This window comes from Bubalus kerabau, chromosome 1, assembly GCF_029407905.1.
Source record: "Bubalus kerabau isolate K-KA32 ecotype Philippines breed swamp buffalo chromosome 1, PCC_UOA_SB_1v2, whole genome shotgun sequence".
Taxonomy (NCBI): Eukaryota; Metazoa; Chordata; class Mammalia; order Artiodactyla; family Bovidae; genus Bubalus; species Bubalus kerabau.
The window spans coordinates 158,386,592-158,411,446 of NC_073624.1; the positions used below are offsets into that span (position 1 = coordinate 158,386,592).

The 24,855-nt window shown below is 41.9% G+C and overlaps 1 protein-coding gene and 1 long non-coding RNA gene across 6 annotated transcripts in view; one reads left to right on the forward strand and one right to left on the reverse strand.

The window, feature by feature from the left end:
* The window catches only part of LOC129621276 (uncharacterized), an 81,852-nt gene that overhangs the window by 26,662 nt on the left and 30,335 nt on the right, over nt 1-24,855 (forward strand). Inside the window, exon 3 of one of the 4 annotated variants that reach the window (XR_008699173.1) lies at nt 17,689-18,419. The exons of 2 other annotated variants lie outside the window; for them this stretch is intronic. This is a non-coding gene — a long non-coding RNA (uncharacterized LOC129621276). Of the gene's footprint in view, nt 1-14,899; nt 15,116-17,688; nt 18,420-24,855 lie in introns of those variants that run through there. One more of the 4 variants, XR_008699171.1, reaches the window with a different exon arrangement.
* Nucleotides 7,389-15,640, reverse strand: TMEM254 (transmembrane protein 254). Of its 2 annotated transcripts, none has more exons than XM_055537487.1 (4): nt 15,486-15,640; nt 14,075-14,178; nt 13,836-13,895; nt 7,389-8,457 (listed from the first exon to the last, which is right to left on the reverse strand). In XM_055537487.1, the coding sequence occupies exons 1-4, from the start codon at nt 15,591-15,593 to the stop codon at nt 8,337-8,339; spliced, it is 393 nt and encodes a 130-aa protein (XP_055393462.1). In that variant the 5' UTR covers nt 15,594-15,640; the 3' UTR covers nt 7,389-8,336. The 2 variants fall into 2 exon arrangements, with proteins under 2 accessions (XP_055393462.1, XP_055393469.1); XM_055537494.1 differs by lacking the exon at nt 15,486-15,640 and adding an exon at nt 15,127-15,400.

The window sequence follows — 24,855 nt, forward strand, 5'->3', positions numbered from 1 at the left end:
ATACCTGCAAGATTCCCTCTTAGGAAGCTTTATTTTTGTCTTTTTCTCTTTATCAGATTTATCTTTTTGGGTGATTTCATTTCTTAGTAGTAGGAAAGTTAAGGTTAATGCAACTTGGGTTTTCTGAGGTTGTATCAGTGTGAGTAATTCTAGTTCATTGAGATTTAGATGACTCTAGAGCATTAAACGGAGAAGGCAATGGCACCCCACTCCAGTACTCTTGCCTGGAAATCCCATGGATAGAGGAGCCTGGTGGGCTGCAGTCCATGGGGTCACTAAGAGTCGGACACGACTGAGCAACTTCCCTTTCACTTTTCACTTTCCTGCATTGGAGAAGGAAATGGGAACCCACTCCAGTGGTCTTGCCTGGAGAATCCCAGGGACGAGGGAACCTGGTGGGCTGCCGTCTATGGGGTCGCAGAGAGTAGTGCACGACTGAAGCGACTTAGCAGCAGCAGCAGCAGAGGGTTAAAAAGTGGAAAGTTTTTCAAAATTTAGTTCTTTTTAAAACATACTTAAGTATGATTGACTTACAATATTTTATTAGTTTCAGGTGTACAACAGTCATTCAATATTTTTACAGATTTACTCCATATAAAGTTATTATGAAATATTGACTACATTCCCTGTGCTGTACATTACAACCTTGTTAGCATCTATTTTGTCCCTAGAAGTGTGTACCTCTTAAGCCTCTTCGTCTATTTTGCCCTTCTTCCCAACCCTCTCCTCTCTGGTAACCCCTCGTGTGCTGGTTTTGCTGGGCAATGGCAGCAGCTGCAGCTCCCAGTCAGCCACACCATCACTAGGGTAAACAATGGGCACACTTATAAGTATTCACACAACCATTCAGTACAGTGTTCAACAAATTACATGATATATTCAACACCATATTATAAAATAGGCTTTGTACTAGATGATTTTGCCCAACTGTAGGCTAATGAAAGTGTTCTGAGCATGTTTATATTAGTCTAGGCAAAGCTATGATGCTGGTAGGTTGGTTGTATTAAATGAATTTTTTATTTACTATTCAGTGTACGGATGGGTTTGGGCTTCCCAGGTGGCGTTAGTGGTAAAGAACCCACCTGCTGGTGCTGGAGACATAAAGAGACACAGGTTCAATCCCTGGGTCAGGAAGATCCCCTGAAGGAGGGCATGGCAACCCACTCTGGTATTCTTGCCTGGAGAATCTCATGGACAGAGGAGCCTGGTCCATAAGGGTCATAGAGAATCGGACAGGACTGAAGCAACATAGCATGCATATACAGTGGGTTTATTGGGACATAACCAAAGAAGTTCTGTGTTTCAACTTACTCCTATGCCCAGTTAACTTATCCTAGTGCTGCTCCCCTCATCCCCCTGCCTCCATACACACATACACCTACCCATCATGGAAACTGACTATACTGCATATCATTTAAATTTGGGCTTATCTCCTTTTATTTATTATTTTGATGTCTGTCCCTCTCCCTCCCCTATATTTCTTGCAGTATTGTCTCACTTGTGTCCCTTTTATTAAGGGCTTTTCCCCCAGGTGTTTTCAATGTGTGTCTTTGTAGGGCAAACATTCTGAGCTCTTGAATGCAGGGAACTTTTTTTTTCCCCCATCACTGTCTCTCATTTGAATAATTTGACCGAAGATAAAATTCTACATTCAAAGTACCTTTCCCCAGTATTTTTAAACTATTATTCACTGTCTTCTAGCACCCAGTGTAGCTGTTTGATATCTGTTCATTGTCATTCCTCTGGAGGTGATCTGTTCTTTCCCTCTGGAAACTTATAGTTTTTCTCTTGATTATTGTCAATTTTTATTGTTATGTCTAGAGATTCGTATGCTTTATTTCTTTTGGCCCTTTATAAGTCCTTTCTTTTTTAAAATTTTTATTTATTTACTTTTGGCTGTGCTGGATCTTTGTTGCTATGCAGGCTTTTCTCTGTGGCAATCAGGGGCAACTCTCTAGTTGTGGTGCACGACTTCTCATTGAGGTGGCTTCTCTTGCTATGGTTCCCAGGCTCTAGAGCACAGGCACATGGGCTTTGTTGCTCCACGGCATGTGATCTTCCTGGATCAGGGATCAAATCTGTGTCTCATGCATTGGCAGATGGGATTCTGAGCCACCAGGAAGCCCTTTTAAGACCTTCCAAATACAGTTGTTTGTGGGAAATTTCTCTCCATTTTTTATTCAAATATTTTTTCTACTCCATTTTTATGTTTCTATCTGGAACTTATGCCCCTAGGTGTTAGCATTTCTTTATCATCCACATTTCCAAGCTTCTTTTGTATTTTGTTTTATATTTTCCCACTGAGAGACACTCATAGACCTGTGTCTACTAATTCATTCTTCAACTATATCCATTTTATTTCATGTGTTCTATTTTCATTTAATAGATTCTTTGCCGAGGTCCAGCCCCGGCTGATCCAGGGTATTCAAAGGAGAGACGGCGTAGGCGACCTATTCAAATGTTAATTAGAGATATAAAGAGTAATAGAAAGAGGATAACTCAGTAGGAAAATTCAGTGGAGAAAAGAAGCTGAGTAGCTTGGTTTTTGCGGAAAATCAATATAACCCGTGACACCAGGTTAGCTCTGACCACGGAGGCCATAGGCGCCCTCTTGAATAGCGGAAGGTGCCCCACCTTAGACACCTTCTCGAGTGGGTCTTAGAAGCCCAGGCAAATAAATGGTCGCAGAGGATATCCACGCTCCAGATGGAGACTCAGCTGAAAATTGAGGGGAAGAATGACATGGGGAGACCAAGCGTTGGTGAGCAAGGTCCATAGCTTTATTTTCAACAGGGGCTTATATACCCTAAGTTACACATAGAGGATAATAGGGGATGCAAAGTCAGCAGTCTTTGATCCTTATCAAAAACCACGGTTTCTTTCCTGTAAATTTATCGTATACAAATGGTTTAGGTGGTTTACATCATCTTCTGGCCAGAAGGCCTATTAACATTTTATGACTCTTGACAAAGACTTATCAACAAAGACTTATTTTCTCTAAGAGTAATTATTTTAAAGTTTGGTGCCATCTTCCGAAGATAAAATTGCATTCCTATAGGGCAGATGTGTAATGGGTTTACAAAGGAAAGAATTTATTACCTTAAGGGTCTAAAGTTACTAACACCAAGGCCACTGCTTATTTTTTCTACATACCAACTATATTAATTAATACACATTCAAGGATACAATTCAGGGGATGTGAAAACTTGGCAGCAAGCATTGGCTCATCAATGAAATCTTTTACTAGTTTTATTCTGACAGTTTCTAACTCTGAGAGGCTCTAAGCTATTTGAATATCTTAAGCTTCCCGTGCCTCTTGAGGTTGGGAGACTGTAAACAATCGTATGCATAGCTGTAGGAGTCCGGCTAAACTTGTCAGGCGAGTTAGAGAGCCATCTGAGGGGTTTGGATTTAAACACTCCTAATTGCCCAGGAACTTTATTAATTGGAGCTGTAAGTTAACTCTTTGTCAGAGAGAGCGAGATGGTGGTGGTGGTGGGGGACAGCCCCCAGTAAAGTCAGAGGTGAGAGTACAAAGCAATAAAGTAGGCAGACTCTGGTTTTTGGGGGTAGATGCTCGAGAATATCCAGGGGGACTCCCGAGGCTCGATCCCGCCTTTGCGTATGCCGAGCCTCCTTCCTCATGACCTTTGTCACGAGTGGAATGTCTCTCGCCGGCTCCCGGCAATTCTTTATTTCAACTATTCTATTTTTCATGCCTAATAGTTTTACTTAGTTCTTTTAAAATGATTTCTTGTTCACATACCATATTGCTAACATCTTCTCTTTTTAATTCCTTTGCGTTGGTACAAGGAAAAAGTAAAAATTCTTCATGAATATTTCTCTGAATAGTTTTAGCATGCAAAAGTATTTTCCCTAATCCAACCTTACGCCTTACTATAAACAGAAATGAGGTAACCAGTATGAATGAATGAATGAAATCACTCAGTCGTGTCCGACTCTTTGCGACCCCATGGACTGTAGCCCACCAGGCTCCTCTGTCCATGGGATTCTCCAGGCAAGAATACTGGAGTGGGTTGCCATTTCCTTCTCCAGGGGATCTTCCTGACCCTGGAATTGAACTCTGGTCTCCCGCATTGCAGGCAGACGCCTTACCATCTGAGCCACCAGGGAGGAGGCGTAACCAGTATAACTCAAACCTATTCAGAAAGCTTAAGAGCCATCTTAAAATGTTTGTTGATAGAATTACAAATGCAGTATTTTGGATAAGATTTTTAAGTGTCCATTGTGTAAATCATCATGAATAAAGATAAATGTAAAATGATAAGTACACACTCTCGTTGTCTAACCCTGACAGAAAAAGGAACTATAATTTCCAATTCAGTGTGGACAAGGAGCCTTTCAGAGACAAGGGTCTCATAGATTCATATATTAATTGACTGCATTAGATTTTTTTGTTTGTAAAGAAGGGAAGGAAAAATATTTATATATATTTTATAAGCCAAATTGTTCAACTAAGAGCTTTAATTAACAAGGTTCCAGTAAAGGGCCCTGGCAATTCTCATGATGTGATTGCATTCTGTACTCTAACCTCAAAGGCAAGTTCTCCAGTGTCTCTTTGGTGCTTTCATGCCCTTCATGTAAATACATACAGGCCCCAGATGGTAAGTTGTTTTGCTAAAGAACTTCTTTACACATTTGGAATATAACCTCGAGATTTGTTTTAAAATCATGGCTTATAAAATATGTTTGGACTTGGATTGCATGGAGTCATAAACACGTTGAATATAGGGAACAGTGTTAGTTTATAAATGTGGCCTGTTTTTAAGTTGTGAGGTTGTTGCAGCAAAAACAGAAATGAGTGAACAGCCTTTGGCACATACCAGCCAAACAAGCCTACAAGAGTTAAACAATCTTCATTATTCTTTGGCTGTTACTAGGAGAAGGCGATGGCATCCCACTCCAGTACTCTTGCCTGGAAAATCCCATGGACGAAGGAGTCTGGTGGGCTGCAGTGCATGGGGTTGCGAAGAGTCGGACATGACTGAGCGACTTCACTTTCACTTTTCACTTTCATGCATTGGAGAAGGAAATGGCAACCCACTCCAGTGTTCTTGCTTGGAGAGTCCCAGGGACGGGTGAGCCTGGTGGGCTGCCGTCTATGGGGTCACAAAGAGTTGGACACGACTCAAGTGACTTAGCAACAGCAGCAGCAGCAGCAACAAATGATTGTAACTGGACTTGTCCTTCACAGAGCTTATTTACTCTGACTCCATACAGATTACACTCTGCACCTAGCATGCTTTCCCCCCTACACTCTCCTGTGTGTGTGTGTGTGTCTGTTAGTCGATCAGTCGTGTCCGACTCTTTGCAATCCCATGGACTGTAGCTCCCTGCCCCCCGCCCAGGCTTCTTTGTCCATGGAATTCTCCAGGCAAGGATACTGGAATGGATTGCCATTCCCTTCTCCAAATGTAAACCAGCTGCTCCTAAGTTGCTTCAGTCGTGTCCGACTCTGTGCAACCCCACAGACAGCAGCCCACCAGGCTCCTATGTCCCTGGGATTCTCCAGGCAACGATACTGGAGTGGGTTGCCATTTCCTTCTCCAACACTCTCTTGTAGCATTCTGCATTTAATAAAAAAGGTCATGGGCCGATAACTTCAGGGAGACAAGTCCTGGTTGTTGAATTGTTTGATGCCAGCTGTGGCCATTCTGAAACTTCGCAAGAGAAAAAAAAAAAGCAAGACCTTCTAGGGGATATAAAACCTCTCCCTCTTCCTGAGAAGGATAGGACACAGTTCTTGAGGTGCTAGCCTGCTGTGCTTCCCTTTGGCCTGGCAAAAATAATAAAGCTGCTCTTTTCTATTTCCTCCAAACTCTTTCTCCGTATTTCTTTTTGGCATCAGTGGACAGGGAGCCATGATTTTGGTAACAAGGTCATTAGTTTTGTTTTTGTTCCTTCTATTGGTCCTTTCTTGTTCTTCCAAACTCTACTTGCTGTTGGTATTTCTGGGGTTTTAGTCTATTTGCCCTCCATGGTTGCTTCCAACATGCTTGGCCTTTTCTCATCCAAACTGCACGTAGGTGTTTCTCCCATATAACCACCGTGACTGCAACACAAGTCCAAGATGTCTCTATGTTTATTGTTTGCTTCACAGACTTCTAAACTCCTGGGCTGTGGGAGAGGGAGGGGAGGAACATGAGATCCAGTTAGTCTGGCCTCTGTGTGTTACTTCACCCCATAGGATGCAGCTTATGGGTCCAAAATATCAATGACCCACACTGTTTGCTATGATGTGTTTTGCTCTAAGCCACGATAATACCCCAAATAAGATTACATGTTTTATACTTTCTGCCTTTAAAAACAGTACTCCGTTTACTTGCTGCATAGACTGTATCAAATGGAATGAAATGTAATAGAAACAAAAGGAGGCCAATCCTGCAGTGAAAGGAGATGCTCATATCCACCCACGACTTGGTAGATGTGGAGGAGTTATGTGGACTATAGGCAGCTCTTGAAACATAAGCAAAGATCCTAGTTGTGTCATGTAGGATCTAGTTCCCTGACCAGGGATCGAACCTGGGCCCCCTGCATAGAGGAGGCCCATTGAGAGTGTAGAGTCTTAGCCACTGGATGGCCAGGGAAGTCCCCTGCATTTTGTTTTCAGTGGAAAAACAAACAAAACCCTGTTACCAATAGTTCCAGAATAGAGTCAGCTGGAGAAAGAGAAGTATCAAATGTGTGGGAGTGTATAAAAAACTAACATACCAGAAAAGCATTTAATTGGAGATACAATTCACATTTTATTCAGTAATCTGCTATATTATCTTTGAAACCATTACTAACACCTCAATCACAAAAGAAGCAGTAGGAAAGACCTGGATTTTTGTGCAGAAGTCACTCTCCACCAAAAGCAACTCATAGTCTACCATCTTTCATGGTTGTGGTTTTACCAGGAGCCTCTTTTTTGTGGGGAGCAGGGAGAGGGATCTGTTTCTCACAAATATTAGTTTAAAACAAATAACATGATGTACTGTGTCATGGGAAAAAACCAAGGTCTAGTTCCTAGTGAGCCGACAAGCAGGGGGGCCTTCAGGAAAGGAACCTATGATCTCCTAGAGGCCACAGCCAATAACCCTTCTGCCCCAGCCAGTTAGCAGTCATAAGAGATAGCCAGGTGAATGAGAGAGGTAGTCATTAGCTGGAGCACCATGAGCTAGACTCTCTAGAACAGGAACGGCTGAGTGAGTCAGAATGGGAGGGACACATCTACAGTCTGGAGGAAAGTAATTAAGAATAGGAAAGTGTGGAAAAGATACAGGTTTCCCACACTGTAGGAGACCCATAGAAAGATGGGAGTCAAGGGCAGTCCTGTGCTTTTCTCTGAGACAGGTGTACACTGTACGGGCCCTGCAGTTTTCAGATAAAAACTGGAATGCTGCTGAACTACTGCAATGTGAAATCAGAGTAAACACTGTGTGAGGCGATGGGATAGGTGTTAGGGTTAAAAACGAAGCTGTCTCAGCTGCCGTCCTGACCTGAAAGTGGCCATCAGACCCACACACTACAGAGCACCGTGTCGGAGGCCCCGAGTGAAAGGAGACACCACTTCCGGCTGGGAGGGCAGGAAAGGCATTCTCCAATCCTTTCTTCTGGATTCGTAGCATGTCCTCTGTGTCACTGCTCAGCCCACCCCATTCCAGGCACTTGTTTGTCTTCCTTATCTTTCTCTGTAATGTGAAATGGAGGCCTGAGAGGGGAAGATCCTGCCTCACAGGTGTCTAATAACTGTGGGTGGAATTGATGCGCTGTGGAGGCCTCACTCTATTTTGGACCAGGTGGGGAGAAAAAAATTGGAGGAAAGGAGAGCTGCTAAGATGGTGGTGGTAAGGGTAAGGTGTTTTAATCAGAAGGTGTGAGCAAGGGTATCTCAAACTTAGTATGTGGCTTAAAGCAGGTGACAGGGAGAATGTCAGTGCCGCCAAGGACCACAGGAAGGTAGCTGGGTTTGCCTAATACCTTAGTCTGTGTAATTAGAAAGCTAAAGTCTTTTTCTACTATCTACTTAACTTTAACTAGAGCTGATGAGGGAATCGTGAATAACTAGAGGGCCTTAACCTTCTAGAAAGTAGGAAGATCAAGTAAACATAGCACCCCTCAAAAAAGATGAGGCTGACTATCAAAGTATAGAGAAGGCTTTTGAATGTCTTCTTTTCTCCCCCTAGGAACTTTATATGCTATATTTTCTCTCTCTTTTTAATTCATTACTTAATTAAAAAAATTTTTTTTTAAACTGAAGTATAGTTGGTTAAAAATATTATATTAGTTTCAAGTGTACAATAAAGTGATAAGTTTTTTTTTGGATATCTTCTTTAAGTTTGTTTTTGGCGTTTTGGCCTAAAAGCAATCAAGTAATAGAGAGATGCCATCCCAAAAAGGAACGTCTGTAGGAACCAGAGCAGTTGGGTCCAAGTATTTGTGATGCCTTTAGACCTAAAAAGAGAAAAGAGAAAAATCTATCCACCAGAATCTTAGTGTTATGGTTTCACAGGAGTCATTTTTAAAAAAATGTATTACTTCTACCTACTTTCATTGGGTTTATTTTGCACTTTCCTCCCACTTCTTAACTTGAATTGTTAGTTCATTTACTTTAGTTTTTCTTATGCATTTAGGAGGATACACTCCTCCCTGAGAAAGGCTGGCTACTGCCTAGGGGATGATATTATGAAACTATTTCTCACATGATTTGATGAGCATATAGGGTTAAAAATCACTGGGATGGCTTCAAAGCAAGTGTTCTGAAGACAGATTAGATGTAAATCCTAGCTTGGGCTTCCCTGGTGGCTCAGTGCTGCCAGTGCAGGAGACCCAGGGAGAGGATCCCCTGAAGAAGGAAATGGAAACCCACTCCAGTATTCTTGCCTGGAAAATCCCCTGGACAGAGGAGCCTAGTGGGCTACCATCTGTGCAGTCGCAAAAAGAGCCGGATATGATTTAGCAACTAGACAACAAAAAACAAATCCTAGCTTGGCCAACTACCAGCATGACCTTGGGCAAGACACTCACTCACTCTCAGTTTCCTCATCTGAAAAAACAGGAATAATAGTGTTTATCTCACCTTGAGATAAGTTACACAAAGTGGTTAGTAAAGGGCCTGGCACATGGAAATAATAAATACTGTTTATACACCCATTCAAACTAAACTGCTTAACACCAAGGTCAAAAGAAAATGGCCCAGTTCAAGTGACTGACTTGTGACAGTTTCATCTTTATATAAATAAGTCTCATATATATATATTTTTTAAATGTAAAAACAATATAATTTTCTATACTAAAAGATTTTGATATTTGGCAAAACTAATACAATTATGTAAAGTTTAAAAATAAAATAAAATTAAAAAAAGATTAAAGGAAAAAAATTGTATGATCATAAAAAATGCAGAAAAAGCATTAAATTTCAACATCTACTCTTAATACAAGTTCTTAGAAAACTTAGAGAACAGAACTTTAATCTGATAGAGAAGATCTATACAATATACAACTCTAGAAAAAACATGAGGCAGAGTGTTGAAAGTTTACAAGGCCAGGATGCCTACTATTACCACTTCAAGTTGACAATGAGCTGGGTTACTGAGAGGGTTATAGGCAGGAAGGCCAGGGGTCTCCAAACAGAGGAAATAGGCTACAAGTGTCAGACATTTTTTATCTCTCTCTTAAACGGCCAAGAAACAAACTACTAGTGTTATATTTTTCCCCCTTCTCTATACAAATTTAAAAAGAGGTTTCTCTTAAAATTCTGTGTTGCCATGACCACACCTGGTTCCACCTAAACTTAACTTTTCTCAAACTTTGAGCTAACCAATGCGTTTTTCTGATGGAAATGTTTGTCTTAAGGTATGTTAATGAACTATGTATTTACCCTAGACTCTGTCTTTCTTTAAGTCGGTTCTGCTTAAGACTCAGAATTGATAGTTCATTCAGTCATGTACCGATTCTTTGCGACTCCATGGACTGCTGCACGCCAGGCTTCCCTGTCCATCACCAACTCCCAGAGTTTATTCAAACTCATGTCCGTTGAGTCAGTGATGCCATCCAACTATCTCATCCTCGGTCGTCCCTTCTCCTCCTGCCTTCAATCTTTCCCAGCATCAGGGTCTTTTCAAATGAGTCAGTTCTTTGCATCAGGTGGCCAAAGTATTGGAGTTTCAGGTTCAACATCAGTCCTTCTAATGTATTCAGGACTGATTTCCTTTAGATGGACTGGATGGATCTCCTTGCTGTAGAAGGGACTCTCAAGAGTCTTCTCCAACACCACAGTTCAAAAGCATCAATTCTTCAGCATTCAGCTTTCTTTATAGTCTCACATTTATACATGACTACTGGAAAAACCATAGTTTTGACTAGATGGACCTTTGTTGGCAAAGTAATGTCTCTGCTTTTTAATATGCTGTCTAGGTTGGTCATAGCTTTTCTTCCAAGGAGCAAGCATCTTTTAATTTCATGGCTGCAATCACCATCTGCAGTGATTTTGGAGCCCCCCAAAATAAAGTCTGTCACTGTTTCCACTGGTTCCCCATCTATTTGCCATGAAGTGATGGGACCAGATGAAAAAGTTACCTTAAAACTCAACATTCAGAAACCTAAGATTATGGCATCCGGTTCCGTAACAGATAAGGGTTCAACAAACCTGTATGTTTTACTCATATATTGTTCTCCTAATCTATATTAATGAAACTATCTATATATTTACTTGGAAACCTGTCTTTCTTCAAGATTCATGTCAATCGTTTTATGGCCTGGGATGACTCACCTGGTGCCAATGTTATATCAAAATGCATGTTGTGTGTGAGGGCCTAGTGCCACTCTGAATTTTGAGACATCTCCTTTCTCTAATTAACAGTTTGCTAATAGGTATATAACTTACTGCTAAAGGCTAGCAGGGGGGCACTCTTTCTGCCTCCTTCTGATGTCTACATCAGAAGCTTTCTCTCTTTTATATTTTAACAAAACTTTATTACACAAAAATAAAGCCTCTGAGCGAGCAAGCCTTATCACTGGCCCCAGATTGAATTTCTCTCCTCTGGAAGCCAAGAATCCCGGCATCTCTTCACTGCTCAGCAACAACCTTTCATTACTAGCTAGTGCAGTGAAGGAAACTTAAATAAAAGGTATATGGAGTTGAAAGGAAGAAATAAAACTGTCTATTTCTATAGGCAACCAGGTACCTAGAAAATGTAAAGGAATCTTTTAAATCATTAATGATGAATAATTAGATGAACAGATAAACTATTAGAACTAAAAAATGAATTTACCAAGGTCACTGTGTATGAGGTCAGTAGATAAGCATCAACTATATTCATAGATTCTACCACCAAACAATAAAAAGGTGAAATATATATCACAGTGGGCCAGGACATACAAGAAATTCATTCACACAGAATTATTTATAATAGTTTAGAAAAGCTCGAGGTTTAAAAGTCCATCAGAAGGAAGATTAGTTAAATACATTAGGACACATCTATATAATATTATGCACTAATGAAATGAATGAGTTCAATTTACAGGCAGAGACATGGGAAAATAGGCATATATGACAATAGAAAAATTATAGAAGAGTTTGTGTCTATACGTATATATATATGGAAGCTATAAAGTCAAACATCCAGTCCAATCTTATGTCTAGTTAAATGGAATTCATCAATTCCTTTCTATTGTTGGACAGTGGAATTTGGGGTCGAGGGCCACAAATGTTCTGCATGTCTTCATGATTTTTTTTTAATTGGAGGAAAACTGCTTTATTCTGCCTTACAACAACACATTTAGTGATTCTTTCATTTAAATGTATTCATTCATTCATAAAAGGAATGTTCATTCTGATTTACAGTGACCCATGATACACTGCAACATGTTACTCCATAAACAAATGATTCCAGGAGCATAAGAACAATGCTCTAACCTCTCTATGCCTGTTCTCCCACTTCCTCTAAAAGAACTGGGGAGCTGGATGTTCAATTTGAGTCTTTTTGTTTTCATTAGAGGCTTCATATGCCAATTGCAAAATAGGTATCATGTCCTCCAACACTGTAATTTGGAGGGCTGGACTGCACACCTCCAAGCTGAGCTGTCACTGAGAAGCGAAGAGGCTTTCAGAAAGAGGTACTGGTGCTGTGGCACCTCCTATCACGAGTCAGCCTGACAAGCAGCTTCAAAAGAACCATTCAGAGAGCCTGACCAGAGTCCCCTGTGATTTGTGGGAGGGTTAACATCTGACTCACAAGTTTAAATACCAGTAGAGCTGCCTGATAGGATACATGGCTGTGCAGGAAACGGCACACACCTACAGATTTATCCCAATGGAGGGATAAGGAAGCTGTCATTCTGAGCCTTACAGGTCTTGTGGAAGGGCACTGGTGTGCATGGGCTTAAAAGCAACCCGGCCCCAGAGGCCTAACTAAAGGGCAGAAGAAACCTAAATAAAGAGGAAAACATCATCAACCCAAAGGGGAAACTGCAAATGACATGCTGACTAAGGTTGAAGGAACCATCAAGGGAACTGTGGAAGGGAGATCCCTGGTGATGAGCAGTTTCTCAAAAACCCACTAGGGACCCTTTGGAGAGAAAGAATCAACAATGGGTGTGTAACTGCCACATCACCCAGTTGCCTGATCACAAGGCAGATCATGCCCTGCTTCCTTTACATATACTTCCGGTACCCCAAGGGGCCACAAGCAACCACTGCTATTGAGCAGGGAACAAAGTTAGAATGAGAGTGAAGACATCGATTACACCCTCTTCCCCATAGCGGCCTGCTGAGCCTTGGCTGAAGAACAGCTGTACTGAATCTGATGAAAGTTCATACTTTTAATAACTTTATAACTTGACTGGACAACCTTGGACCTACTTTAGATTTGATCCAGGGCTAGGGTGGGAGGCAGACAATAATCCACGGGGGACTGGAGAGAGGTAAAAAAATAAAGCTGCTTTATGCTCCTCTCCTAGAAAGTCCAGCTCATTTAATAAAACAGAAGGTGGAGTAACATAATATATTTAAGTCAGTTAGCAGTTGTCTGGCATAGTGTGCACCCAAGAAATATTAATTATATTTATTATTAAAACATAATAAAGTATCTTATTTTCCACTTTTAGAAGTAGTACACAAAAACAGAGGTGGTAATTAATCTTGAGCCAAAGAAAAAAACTCAATTGTAAAGCAGTCTGGCATTACTATAACCATTTACTTTCTGTGTATGCTTACATAAAGTCTAAATGTAAAGAGAAGCTTTTTGTAGCTTTCTCACGTTTATTATTTACACTGGCATTTGCTGAGTAGGGCCTAGTCATAGGACTTTTAGTTTTCATTGCACCCCAGAATCATCTACAGAACTTGAAAAAAAATAACACATTCCTGTGTCTGAAGCAAGGCCTACCAGATTAGGATCTCTGGGTCTGGAAACCAAACAAGTGAATTTTAAGAAAGCTCCCCAGGTGATTCAGTTGCAAAACTAGGGGTTGAGAATCATTGGGCTAGGTCAGTACAGCTCTTTTTCAAACTAGAAGGCAACCTGCTAATCTTTCCTTCTAGTTGGGGCTACAGGGAGATTTTTGAAAAAAGAAAAAAAAAGAAAAAAAATTATCTAAATTAAATGACTAAATAATTGACTCATTAATACAAATGAAATGAATTCATTCATTAACTATTTACTGAGTACTCCCTCTGAGTACTGAGTGAGGCTCAGTATTAGGTGTGGGACTTCAACTGTATCCTGAGAGTGTTCTCAGCCTACAAGCGCATGAATTATTCAAATGTGGCTACTCTTCACTTATGTGAGATACCAAGAGAAAAGCAACAGAGATCTGTTAAAAACACTTACTTGCACAATACAATGGCATACAAGGACTCTCCCACGTGAATCATCCAGGCAAGCCAATACCTGAAACAAAAGTCAGCCTCGTTTAAGGTGATGGTCCTCTGCTGATGAGCTCTAACAGAAAAACCTCCAAAAGAAAAGTGCTTTGATATGAACGAGCACCACTTTTAGAAGGCAACCATGAGCCTTCCAGGGAGACTGAAGCTGTGGGGTCCACATCCCATTTCTGGAGCTCTACTTACCAAGCATGCACGAGGGTGTGATGATGCTTCAGCAAGTACTGAGTGAAGGGGCCCAGGGGTCCCAGGCTCTGATAAGGAATACTCTCAGGCCAGAAGATCACCCACTGAAAGAGAACCAGAGTGCTTTTAGATCACTTCAATGTATTTTTAACCAAGGCTATGAAATAATCCTGATTCTGCAAGAACAAATAACAGACCAAAGCAACTCTGAACCAAGCCATACGGGCTTCAATTCTTGAATTCTATTTTCTAAAAGCCATTTCAGTGGAAGACTTCTGCTAAGGAAACTATGTGGTTATCAGATTTAGTGCCCAGATTAGCTGACTTCTGTTCTTACTGAATTCCACAATGTAGTACTCCGCAACCCATTGTTTTGGGTATCTTCTTGTGGCTCAGCTGGTAAAGAATCCGCCTGCAATGCGGGAGACCTGGGTTCAATCCCTGGGTTGGGAAGATCCCCTGGAGAAGGGAAAGGCTACCCACTCCAGTATTCTGGCCTGGAGAATTCCATGGACTGTATAGTCCATGGGGTCGCAAAGACTCAGACACGACTGAGCAACTTTCACTTTCACCGTATTCTTTAAATGAATTCTGTCTCTCAAAAAAAAGTTGCTGCTTATCTCAGTAGAGATTGTCTTCTTGATTTTACATCTATGTCATAATATGCACATCCTCTTTATCCCTTCTTACCACTTAAATTCTACCCAACCTTTAGGTTTATCCCCATTTTCCAAGCAATTCCAACTGCCTCAGACATTCTGCTTTGGAAGCCCTATCTTGTCTTGGCAGGCTTAGAACTGTCAACTTGGCCTCTTTCTCCTCTAGTTCTACTCAGACCTGAACAAGTCCTACTAACCCAGGAGACGCAAAGGCAGGAGCATTTCCAAGCGAAAACCTGACCAGCCCACCGAACTTCCGTTTACGCCAATTACCTAGGCAACCGCCAGCCGCGCAAGCGCAAGACCTCCCTCCTTCCCCCTCACCAGTGCCCCTGGCTCTACGGAAGCCTAGCGGGCCAAAACAGAAGCGCCGCGCCGTACTACACACCTTACCCCGAAATATCCCAGCACCAGGACCGTGACCAGCGAGGGCAGGGGTCTGGCTACACGGAAGTAGGAGGCAGCAGCCCCGCCAGCCTCCGACTTCGCCACCATTTTGAAAGATCTAATCACTTAGTCATGGGGTAGGGAGGGAAAGCGTGGGCAGCTGGTTTCTCAAGATCTCAACACAGGCGAAAGGCGCAGACAGACGAGTGCGCCTGCGTTTTCTTCCCGGGTCTAGTCCCCTGGCTCAGAGCGCGCGCGAGCCGCGACTGCGCCTGCGACCACTCCACGGCTCCAGGTGGGATCTTGCATCTCCAGGCAGCACTCCAGCCTCTCGCCTCGCCTTCCTCGGGGCCCGCTGTCCTTACCGTGTAATAGCCAAAAGAGAGAATGATGATAGTAACCCAGAACAGACTGCTCCTCTGGAAGTAAACCTCATCTCCTCTTGCCTTCCCCATCGCTGCAGCGCACATCATGGGATGCCTGGCAGGCCACCGGCAGTGCGTGGGAGAATGGCAAGGCTGGGGCGGGACCACGGCAAAAGCTCCTCCCTTCTCTCCCCTAAGGGAGAAGAGTCTGTGGGCTTGAAACTTGGAAAGAGTCCCCACCCACTCTGGCCTGGTGGGCTGGTCATCATCTTGCAGGGGAGACCCCCCCCCCCCCCTTCTCTGGGTTTCCGGAGCTTAAGATAATGGTTTTGGAATAGAATGGTGCCTTATGTTTCTGATAACTATAGGTCTGGGTTTTGTGTTTTTTTTTTTTATACTTTTTATTTTGTATTGGGGTGTATATAGCTGAGTAACAATGTTGTGATACTTTCAAGTGTTCTCTAAGTCTGTGAGTCTCATTCTGTTTTGTAAGTTCATTTGTATCATTTCTTTTTAGATTCCACATATAAGTGATGTCCAGTGATATTTCTCCCTCTTTGACTTACTTCACTCAGTATGACAATCTGTAGGTCCATCCATGTTGCTGCAAATGGCATTATTTCATTCTTTTTAATGACTGAGTGACATTCCACTGTATACATGTACATCTTCATCCTTCCTCTGTCGATGGGCATTTAGATTGCTTCCACATCTTGGGTGTTGCAAATGCTGCTGCAGTGAACACTGGGGTGTGTGTATCCTTTTGGATCATGTTTTTCTCCAGATACATGCCGGAGTGGGACCGAATCATATGGTAGCTCTAGTTGTAGGTTTTTTAAGGAACCTCCATGCTGTTCTTCATAGTGGCTGTACCAATTTACATCCCCTCCAACATTGTGGGAAGATTGCCTTCTCTCCACACCCTCACCAACATTTATTGTTTGTGGATTTTTGATGATTGCCATTCTGGCTGGTGTGAGGTGATCTCTCATTGTAGTTTTGATTTTCATTTCTCTAATAATTAGCCATGTTGAACATTTATTCACCCTTGGCCAACTGTATCTCTTATTTGGAGAAATGTCTATTTAGGTCATAAATTTTGGATACTAATCCCCTGTTGGTCACATCATTTGCAAATATTTTCTCCCAATCCGTAGGTTGTCTTTTCATTTTGTTTATTGTTTCCTTTGTTACGCCGAAGTTTTTCAGTAGGTCGCATTTGTTTGTTTTTATTTCCATTATTCTAGGAGATGGATTGAGAAAGATACTGCTGCAGTTTGTGTCAGAGTGTTCTGCCTTTGTTTTCCTGTAGAAGTTTTATAATGTCTGGTCTCACATTTAGGTCTTTAATCCATTTTGAGCTTATTTTTGTGTATGGTGTTCAAGAATGATCTAATATATATATATATATATTTTTTTCCATGTAACTGTCCAGTTTTCTCAGCACCATTTGTTGAAGAGACTGTCTTTCCAACGTTGCGTGGTCTTGCCTCTTTTGTTACCATAGGTGCATGGGTTTATTTCTAGGCTCTGTATCCTATTCACTATGGGGCTAATTTTTGAACTTAAGCTCTACTATACTCTGTGGGAAATGTAGAAAGTTAATAATAAATGGAAACCACAATTAAATAGACTTGGGATACTGACAGGGGGCACTCTCACACCTTGTGAGGCTAGCAGAGGCTGATAGGAAGACCAATCTTCTTTCCTGGCAAGGACTCAGCCAAAGAAAACCCATGGATTCTGTTTTCTACAGCCTTCCCAATGTCCTTTTCTTCTTCAAAGTGTTCTTCCCTTTGGTGGGGCGGCGGGAGCTTGTGTTGTTGTTCACATGATTGCAGACCCTAAATTGTAATTCTCTGCTGATTCTGGAATAAATCTCTTTCCTGGAGAAATATATGGCAGTCTAATTTGTTTTGGGTCAACAGAAATAATGCCCTTCCTCTTCATTACTAAAAATGTATGGATCCATATGGCACAGCACTTATGAGCAATGTTGGTGGACAGATAGAAAGTGAAAGTGAAAAGGTAGCTTAGTTGTGTCCAACTCTTTGCAACCCCATGGACTATCAGTTCATGGAATTCTCTAGGCCAGAATCCTGGAATGGGTAGCTGTTCCCTAGAATCCTGGAGTGGATAGCTGTTTCCTTCTCCAGGGGATCTTCCCAAACCAGGGACTGAACCCAGGTCTCCTGCGTTGCAGGCGGATACTTCACCAGCTGAGTCACCATGGAAGCCCAAGACTATTGGAGTGGGTAGCCTATCCCTTTTCCAGTGGATCTTCCTGACCCCTGAATTGAACTGGGGTCTCCTGCATTGCAGGTGAATTCTTTACTACCTGGGCTACCAGGGAAACTGAGTTTAAGTCCTGGCTCTGCCATTAACATTTTGTGTAAGCTTGTTGTTCAGTCACTAAGTCGTGTACAACTCTTTACGACCCCATGGACTGCAGTGAAGGGGGAAACAGACAGAACAGGCTCCATCTGGAAAGCAGGACTCCATCTTGGGCTGGACTATGGACTTTGAGCTATATGCCCAGATCTATGGAAATGGCATACCAACTGGAAAAACAGACCCCCCCTCCACCCCCCCAGCTGATGGAACAGCCCCAGAGCTCGTACCTAGACTCTCCATTGCCTAAAGGAATACCCTAATTATCTGTGTAACTGAATAGAATAATAAATTCTATTATTATTATTGGGGTATGACCATAGGCCTATTGATAATTGTCCACTGTTACCTACCTAGGCTTAAGGCATATGAATCATGGGTTAACTTTGATTGTATCTTTCTTTTCCTTTGTTCAGGCTAGTTTCAGGGAATGTGGGGAGGTGGGTTTGGGCACGTACACTTAGGGTATATAAGGTTTTCACAAAACCTGCTTAGGGTCCTTGGCCAAGAGGAGACTCTGCCTTGGGCCTGCCAGTGTAATAAACTGCACTCCACTATCTGCATTGTCCTTCTGAGTGAGTTTGTTTCCTGAAATGCGTGGCTACAAGAGCAGCACTCCAGGCTTCCCTGTCCTTCACTATCTCCTGGAATTTGCTCAAACTCATGTCCGTTGAGGTGGCGATGCCATCCAACAGTTTCATTCTCTGTTGCCCCCTTCTCCTCCTGCTCTCAGTCATTCCCAGCATCAGGGTCTTTTCCAAGCTGAGACTATTATCTAACCCATTTGTGCCTTAGTTTCTTTATCTGTAAAGTAGGGACATATTGGTTCCTACTTCAGAGATGTGGATGAATTAAATGTCAGAACTTGTAATAAAAGCGCTGTAAAACAAAATGTTGCCCATCATCCAGCTGTATAAGGATCACTGCAGTTGCTGACCTAAAAGGAATTGAGAATGAAGAACAGGATGATCCACTTAGTGCTTTGAGGAAACAGGCAAAACAGGCCATTAGATAATTAGATATATTTCTGGGAAAAAGCCTTTGACTGTGTGGATCACAATAAACTGTGGAAAATTCTGAAAGAGATGGGAATACCAGACCACCTGACCTGCCTCTTGAGAAACCTGTATGCAGGTCATGAAGCAACAGTTAGAACTGGTCATGGAACAACAGATTGGTTCAAAATAGGAAAAGGAATACGTCAAGGCTGTATATTGTCATCCTGCTTATTTAACTTATATGCAGAGTACATCATGAGAAACGCTGGGCTGGATAAAGTACAAGCTGAAATCAAGACTGTTGGGAGAAATATCAGTAACCTCAGATATGCAGATGACACCACCCTTATGGCAGAAAGTGAAGAGGAACTAAAGATCCTCTTGATGAAAGTGAAAGAGGAGAGTGAAAAAGTTGGCTTAAAGCTCAACATTCAGAAAATGAAGATCATGGCATCTGGTCCCATCACTTCATGGGAAATAGATGGGGAAACAGTGGAAACAGTGGCTGACTTTATTTTTGGGGGCTCCAAAATCACTGCAGATGGTGATTGCAGCCATGAAATTAAAAGACGCTTACCCCTTGGAAGTAAAGTTATGACCAACCTAGATAGCGTATTCAAACGCAGAGACATTACTTTGCCAAGAAAAGTTCGTCTAGTCAAGGCTATGGTTTTTCCAGTGGTCATGTATGGTGTGACAGTTAGACTGTGAAGAAAGCTGAGCACCGAAGAATTGATGCTTTTGAACTGTGGTGTTGGAGAAGAATCTTGAGAGTCCCTTGGACTGCAAGGAGATCCAACCAGTCCATCCTAAAGGAGATCAGTCCTGGGTGTTCATTGGAAGGACTGATGCTGAGGCTGAAACTCCAATACTTTGGCCACCTCATGCGAAAAGTTGACTCATTTGAAAAGACCCTTATGCTGGGAGGGATTGGGGACAGGAGGAGAAGGGGACGACAGAGGATGAGATGGCTGGATGGCATCACCGACTCGATGGACATGAGTTTTAGTAAACTCCGGGAGTTGGTGATGGACAGGGAAGCCTGGTGTGCTGCGATTCATGGGGTCACAAAGAGTTGGACACGACTGAATGACTGAACTGAACTGAACTGAAAGCCTTTGACTATGTGGATTACAACAGACTGTGGAAAATTCAAGAGATGGGAATATCAGACTACCTTATCTGCCTCTTGAGACACCTGTATGCAGGTCAAGAAGCAATAGTTAGAACTGGACATGGAACAAAGGACTGATTGAAGACTGGGAAAGGAGTATGTCAGGGCTGTGTATTGTTACCCTGCTTATTTAACTTGCATGCAGAGTACATCATGTGAAGTGCTGGGCTGGATGAATTGCAAGCTGGAATCAAAATTGCCTGGAGGGTATCAACAACCTCAGATATGCAGATGATACCACTCTAATGACAGAAAGTGAGGAGGGACTAAAGAGCCTCTTGATCAGGGTGAAAGAAGACAGTGAAAAAGCTGGATTAAAACTCAACATTCGAAAAACTAACATCATGGGATCTGGTCCCATCACTTCATGGCAAATAGATGAGGGAAAGTGGAAACAGTGACAGATTTTATTTTCTTGGGCTCCAAAATCACTGCAGATGTTACCGAAAGAGTTGTGTGGGTCCAGCTGCTTGCCACTCAAAAGCCAATAGACAGGCCAGGTTGATGGAAGGGAGAGTTTATTTCAGATGCTGGCAGCTAGGGTGGGGAGGGAGATGGACATCATTTTCTCCGTTTAATTGTAACTCCTTTCATAGGAAGTATTGATAATCGATATATTTTTCAACGTCGCCAGAGTGGCTGTTTTGTCTGCCTTGAGTCCATTGATGTCTCTTGGTGCTCGGTTTCCTTTTTCTTTACCAGATATCATGAACAGGCTCAGAGGTATGTTAATAGAGAAATGCTTTATAGGCCATACATTTTATCATTTATATCTAATTGTCACCCAAACATTGTACATGTGCTTTAAGCAGTAAACTTAAAGCCAGTAGTGCTACACATCATGAATAGTTATGCTGTGTGAGAACTTTACTGGACGGTTTTTCCATTCAGAACATTAGGGTCAAAAATATGATTAGAAACAAAGCAATTACTTTCCATTAGAGGTCTTCCCTGTAGCTCAAAGGGTTAAGAGTTCTCCTGGAATGCAGGAGACTACGGTTCGATTCCTGGATCAGGAAGATCCTCTGGAGAAGGGAATGGCAATCCACTCCAGTATTCTTGCCTGGAAAATCCCATGGACAGAAGAGACTGGCGGGGTCCGTGGGGTCGCAAAGAGTCGGACACGACTGAGCAACTACTACTACTAGAAGTCTCTATTACCAAAATCAGATCATTATTCCAGGAGGACTTTGTTTTCTTAACAGAGGGAAAAATTTAGTCTTGTGTCAGTTTGTTCTTAATAACAAATATACATATATACCTAATTAAATTTAGTCCAATTTTAATCTTGACAACATACAAAATTCTTTTCTTAAAGTTTCTTTTTTATAAACTTTTTATCATTTTCTGGATCCAAACAAATTTATCCTGTATTTCCCTATCCAGAAACAAACAACTACAGGGCAAATTTATTATTATTTTTCTTTAACAAAAATATCTCCATTTTTTTTTCTATCTTCTCTTTGTCAACAACACATATCTTACTTATTTTACACACGGAGATGTTTTCCTCATCATTTTTAAATATTACAAGTTTTAACCTTTGAAACGAAATTAAGACACAAGTGATTGAAATGGTATGCCAGTAGTATTTTTTGATTGGCAAGTTAAAGAACATATTTTACAACCTCTAAAAACATACATTTTTTAATAGCATATTTTTTTTAGTGGTACAACATGTATTTTTAATAAACCCAAACATCTTTAGTTTCCCTCTTGGTCTTACAAGAGGACAAAAGTAGGTAAATTTAGGTTTATTTGATTTGCAAACACTCATTTTTTTTTTCTCCCTTAGCTTGAAGTTTTACAATTAACCCAAGGCTGGAGTTCCAGGCAAAGTGGAATGTGTTTGTATTTCAAGTACTTGATAAAAGTTAACTTTAAGCTTTTTTCTAGGCATATTTTTGTTTTTCCAGGATCTGAAAAAGTGTTTCATCAAGCTAGCTTTCTCTAACTGCATATGCAAAAGGAACTGTTTTTTTAAATTTCATGTTAACCAATTTTCAAACTTAATTCCAAACTTAACCAATTAAGTTTCATCTTAACCAATTTTCTCCAGAGTCTAAAGAATATTGTTGCTATACATTGTCTAGCAAATGTATAGCATTTGTGTCTTTTTCATTAGTTATGATTTCATAGCTAAATTTTTTTTTAATGACTTGAACCTGAATTTCCCATTTTACATAAGGCAACAAGAGTACCAGTCATACAAATGGAATATCCATTCACACACCAAACAGATCTGTCACAAACCCTCTCCTAGGGTGACTGGTACAAAGTCCCAAGCAAACACTCCCCCCAAAACAAACGGTCCTCAATGGTAGTCAGACATCAGAACCAATTGACAAAATGTTCAAATGACACTCAGTTCTCACAAATGGTCCTCAAGGGTAGGCAGATGTCATAACCAATTGGCAAGAATGCCCAAAGAGCACTTCATGCTTATAGATGGTCCTCAATGGCAGACAGACATGAGAACCAATTGGCAAAAACACCCAAATAGCAGTCAATACTCAGAAATGGGAAGGTTGCCTATGTGCACACCAGTGGACTTACCCGGTCTTGGAGCTCGTCAGCTTGTTCCAAGTGCAAGTTTCTATTCTACCAAGGAAAAGCGTAAGTTGTCAGCCAGTGCCGAGCAGGGGAGAAACAGGGAAGATCCTCAAAACAAATGGTTTTGGCAGCTGCATGGAACGGCCCCCAAATCCCCTACTCAGGGCTAGCTAGCCATGAGAAGCAAGCTAATACATGTCATGGCCACAGCTCTCCCCTGGAAGAGTCAGGAGAGCCAGGTGCCATGAAAGCACTGGAGGCAGCAGTGGCCAGCTCCATGCTGGGAACCAAAATCTGTTACCAAAAGGTGAATGGTGGGATCCAGCTGCTTACTGCTCAGAAGCCAATAAACAGCCAAGTTGGTGGAAAGGAAAGTTTGTTTTACTTCAGATGCTGGCAATATGGTGAGGAGGGTGGTGAACATCTGTCCAAAGGCCAGACCCCCCACCCCCACCCCAACAAGCAGGGAGTGAGAGCTTTTATGGACAGATTCAGGGATTGGGGGGCTATGAGCAGAAACAGTGCAGTCATCTCCAACAGTCATCTTCAAATTGATCATCAGTGGTCTTAACAGCATCATCTTGGTTGTTTTAGGTACAGTTTATTTTCAGTTCTAGGGTCCATTTGTTCCCATTTTTTTGTGGTCAGTTTTCCGAATTGTGGTAGCTCATGTCCTGGGTACAGTCTGGTCATCATGTAGTTAATTTTCCCCCTGGGGTTCAGTATCTGTAAGACAGCTCACAGGATATGGCTCCGAATATTATCTATAGTCCTTGAGAAGGAACTAAAGGTCCTTGACTATGCTTAATGACTACATTATTATTGTTTGGTCTCCTTTGACTGTTTTCCTTTGTTTTCACGTATTCTTATTTATCTGATTAAGCTTATTATTTGATTAAAGTTTTCCATAGACAAAAGGCAGGCAGAGGACATGGTGGGGCAGGGGGAAAGATCATAGGGGTCCTGCTCCATTTCACAGACAGTGACTGCAGCCATGAAATTAAAACACACTTGCTCCTTGGAGGAACAGCTATGGCAAACCTAGACAGCATATTAAAAAGCAGAGACGTCACTCTGCCAACAAAGGTCCATATAGTCAAAGTTATGGTTTTTCTAGTAGCCATGTATGGATGTGAGAGTTGGATCGTAAAGAAGGTTGAGTGTTGAAAAACGGATGCTTTCTAATTGTGCTGAACAAGACTCTTGTCCAAGAGTCCCTTGGACAGTGAGGAAATCAAACCAGTTAGTCCTAAAGGAAATCAGTCAGTCAATGTTCATTGAAAGGACTGATGCTGAAGCTGAAGTTCCAATACTTTGGCCACCTGATTCAAAGAGCCAACTCATTGGAAAAGACTCTGCTGCTGGGAAAGATTGAGAGCAGGAGGAGAAGGGGACACAGAGAATGAGATGGTTGGATGGCATCAATGACTCGATGGACATGGGTTTAAGCAAACTCCGAGAGATAGTAAAGGACAGGGAAGGCTGGTGTGCTGCAGTCCGCGGGGTTGCAAAGAGTTGGAAATGACTTGGTGAGTGAATAAAACAACAACAATAATTAAAAACAATTGGGGACTTCCCTGGTGGTACAGTGGATAAGAATCTGCCTGCCAAAGCAGGGGACTCTGGTTTGACCCCTGGTCTGGGAAGATTCCATATGCCTCAGGGCAACTAGAAGATAACATCCAGGGTAACCATGGAAGCAATGCAAGCCTTGTGTAAAAGATGCTGGTACCTTTGTCCCTCTGGGTCCCTACCTGACTACATGGAATGGGATTCTCTCTTGGCAGCAACTGAATTTCAATACCCAGTCCCTGCAGACAGAAAATTGCTGTCTGCAAACCAGGAAGAGGGCTTTCCCTAGAACCCAGCAATTTTGGCATCTCAATCTTTGACTTCCAGCCTCCAAAACTCAGCCCTAGAAAACCACTACAGGAAGTATGGGGAGGAACACACAGGAGGATGGACACACTGATTCATTTAACATCAAAGAGGAGAGGCTGCTCACTTTGGAGACAGATCTTAGGATAGTTTCAAGCTTGGCTTCCATCTGACAGAGCCAGTTGCTGGTGAATGGTAGAAAAGTAACACTATCCAGGTAACTTTCAGACTGTGGTCCTGGAGAAGACTTTTGAGAGTCCTTTGGACCGTAAAGAAATCAAACCAGTCAATCCTAAAGGAAATCAGTCCTGAATATTCATTGGAAGGACTGATGCTGAGGCTGAAGTGCCAATACTTTGGCCACCTGATGTGAAGA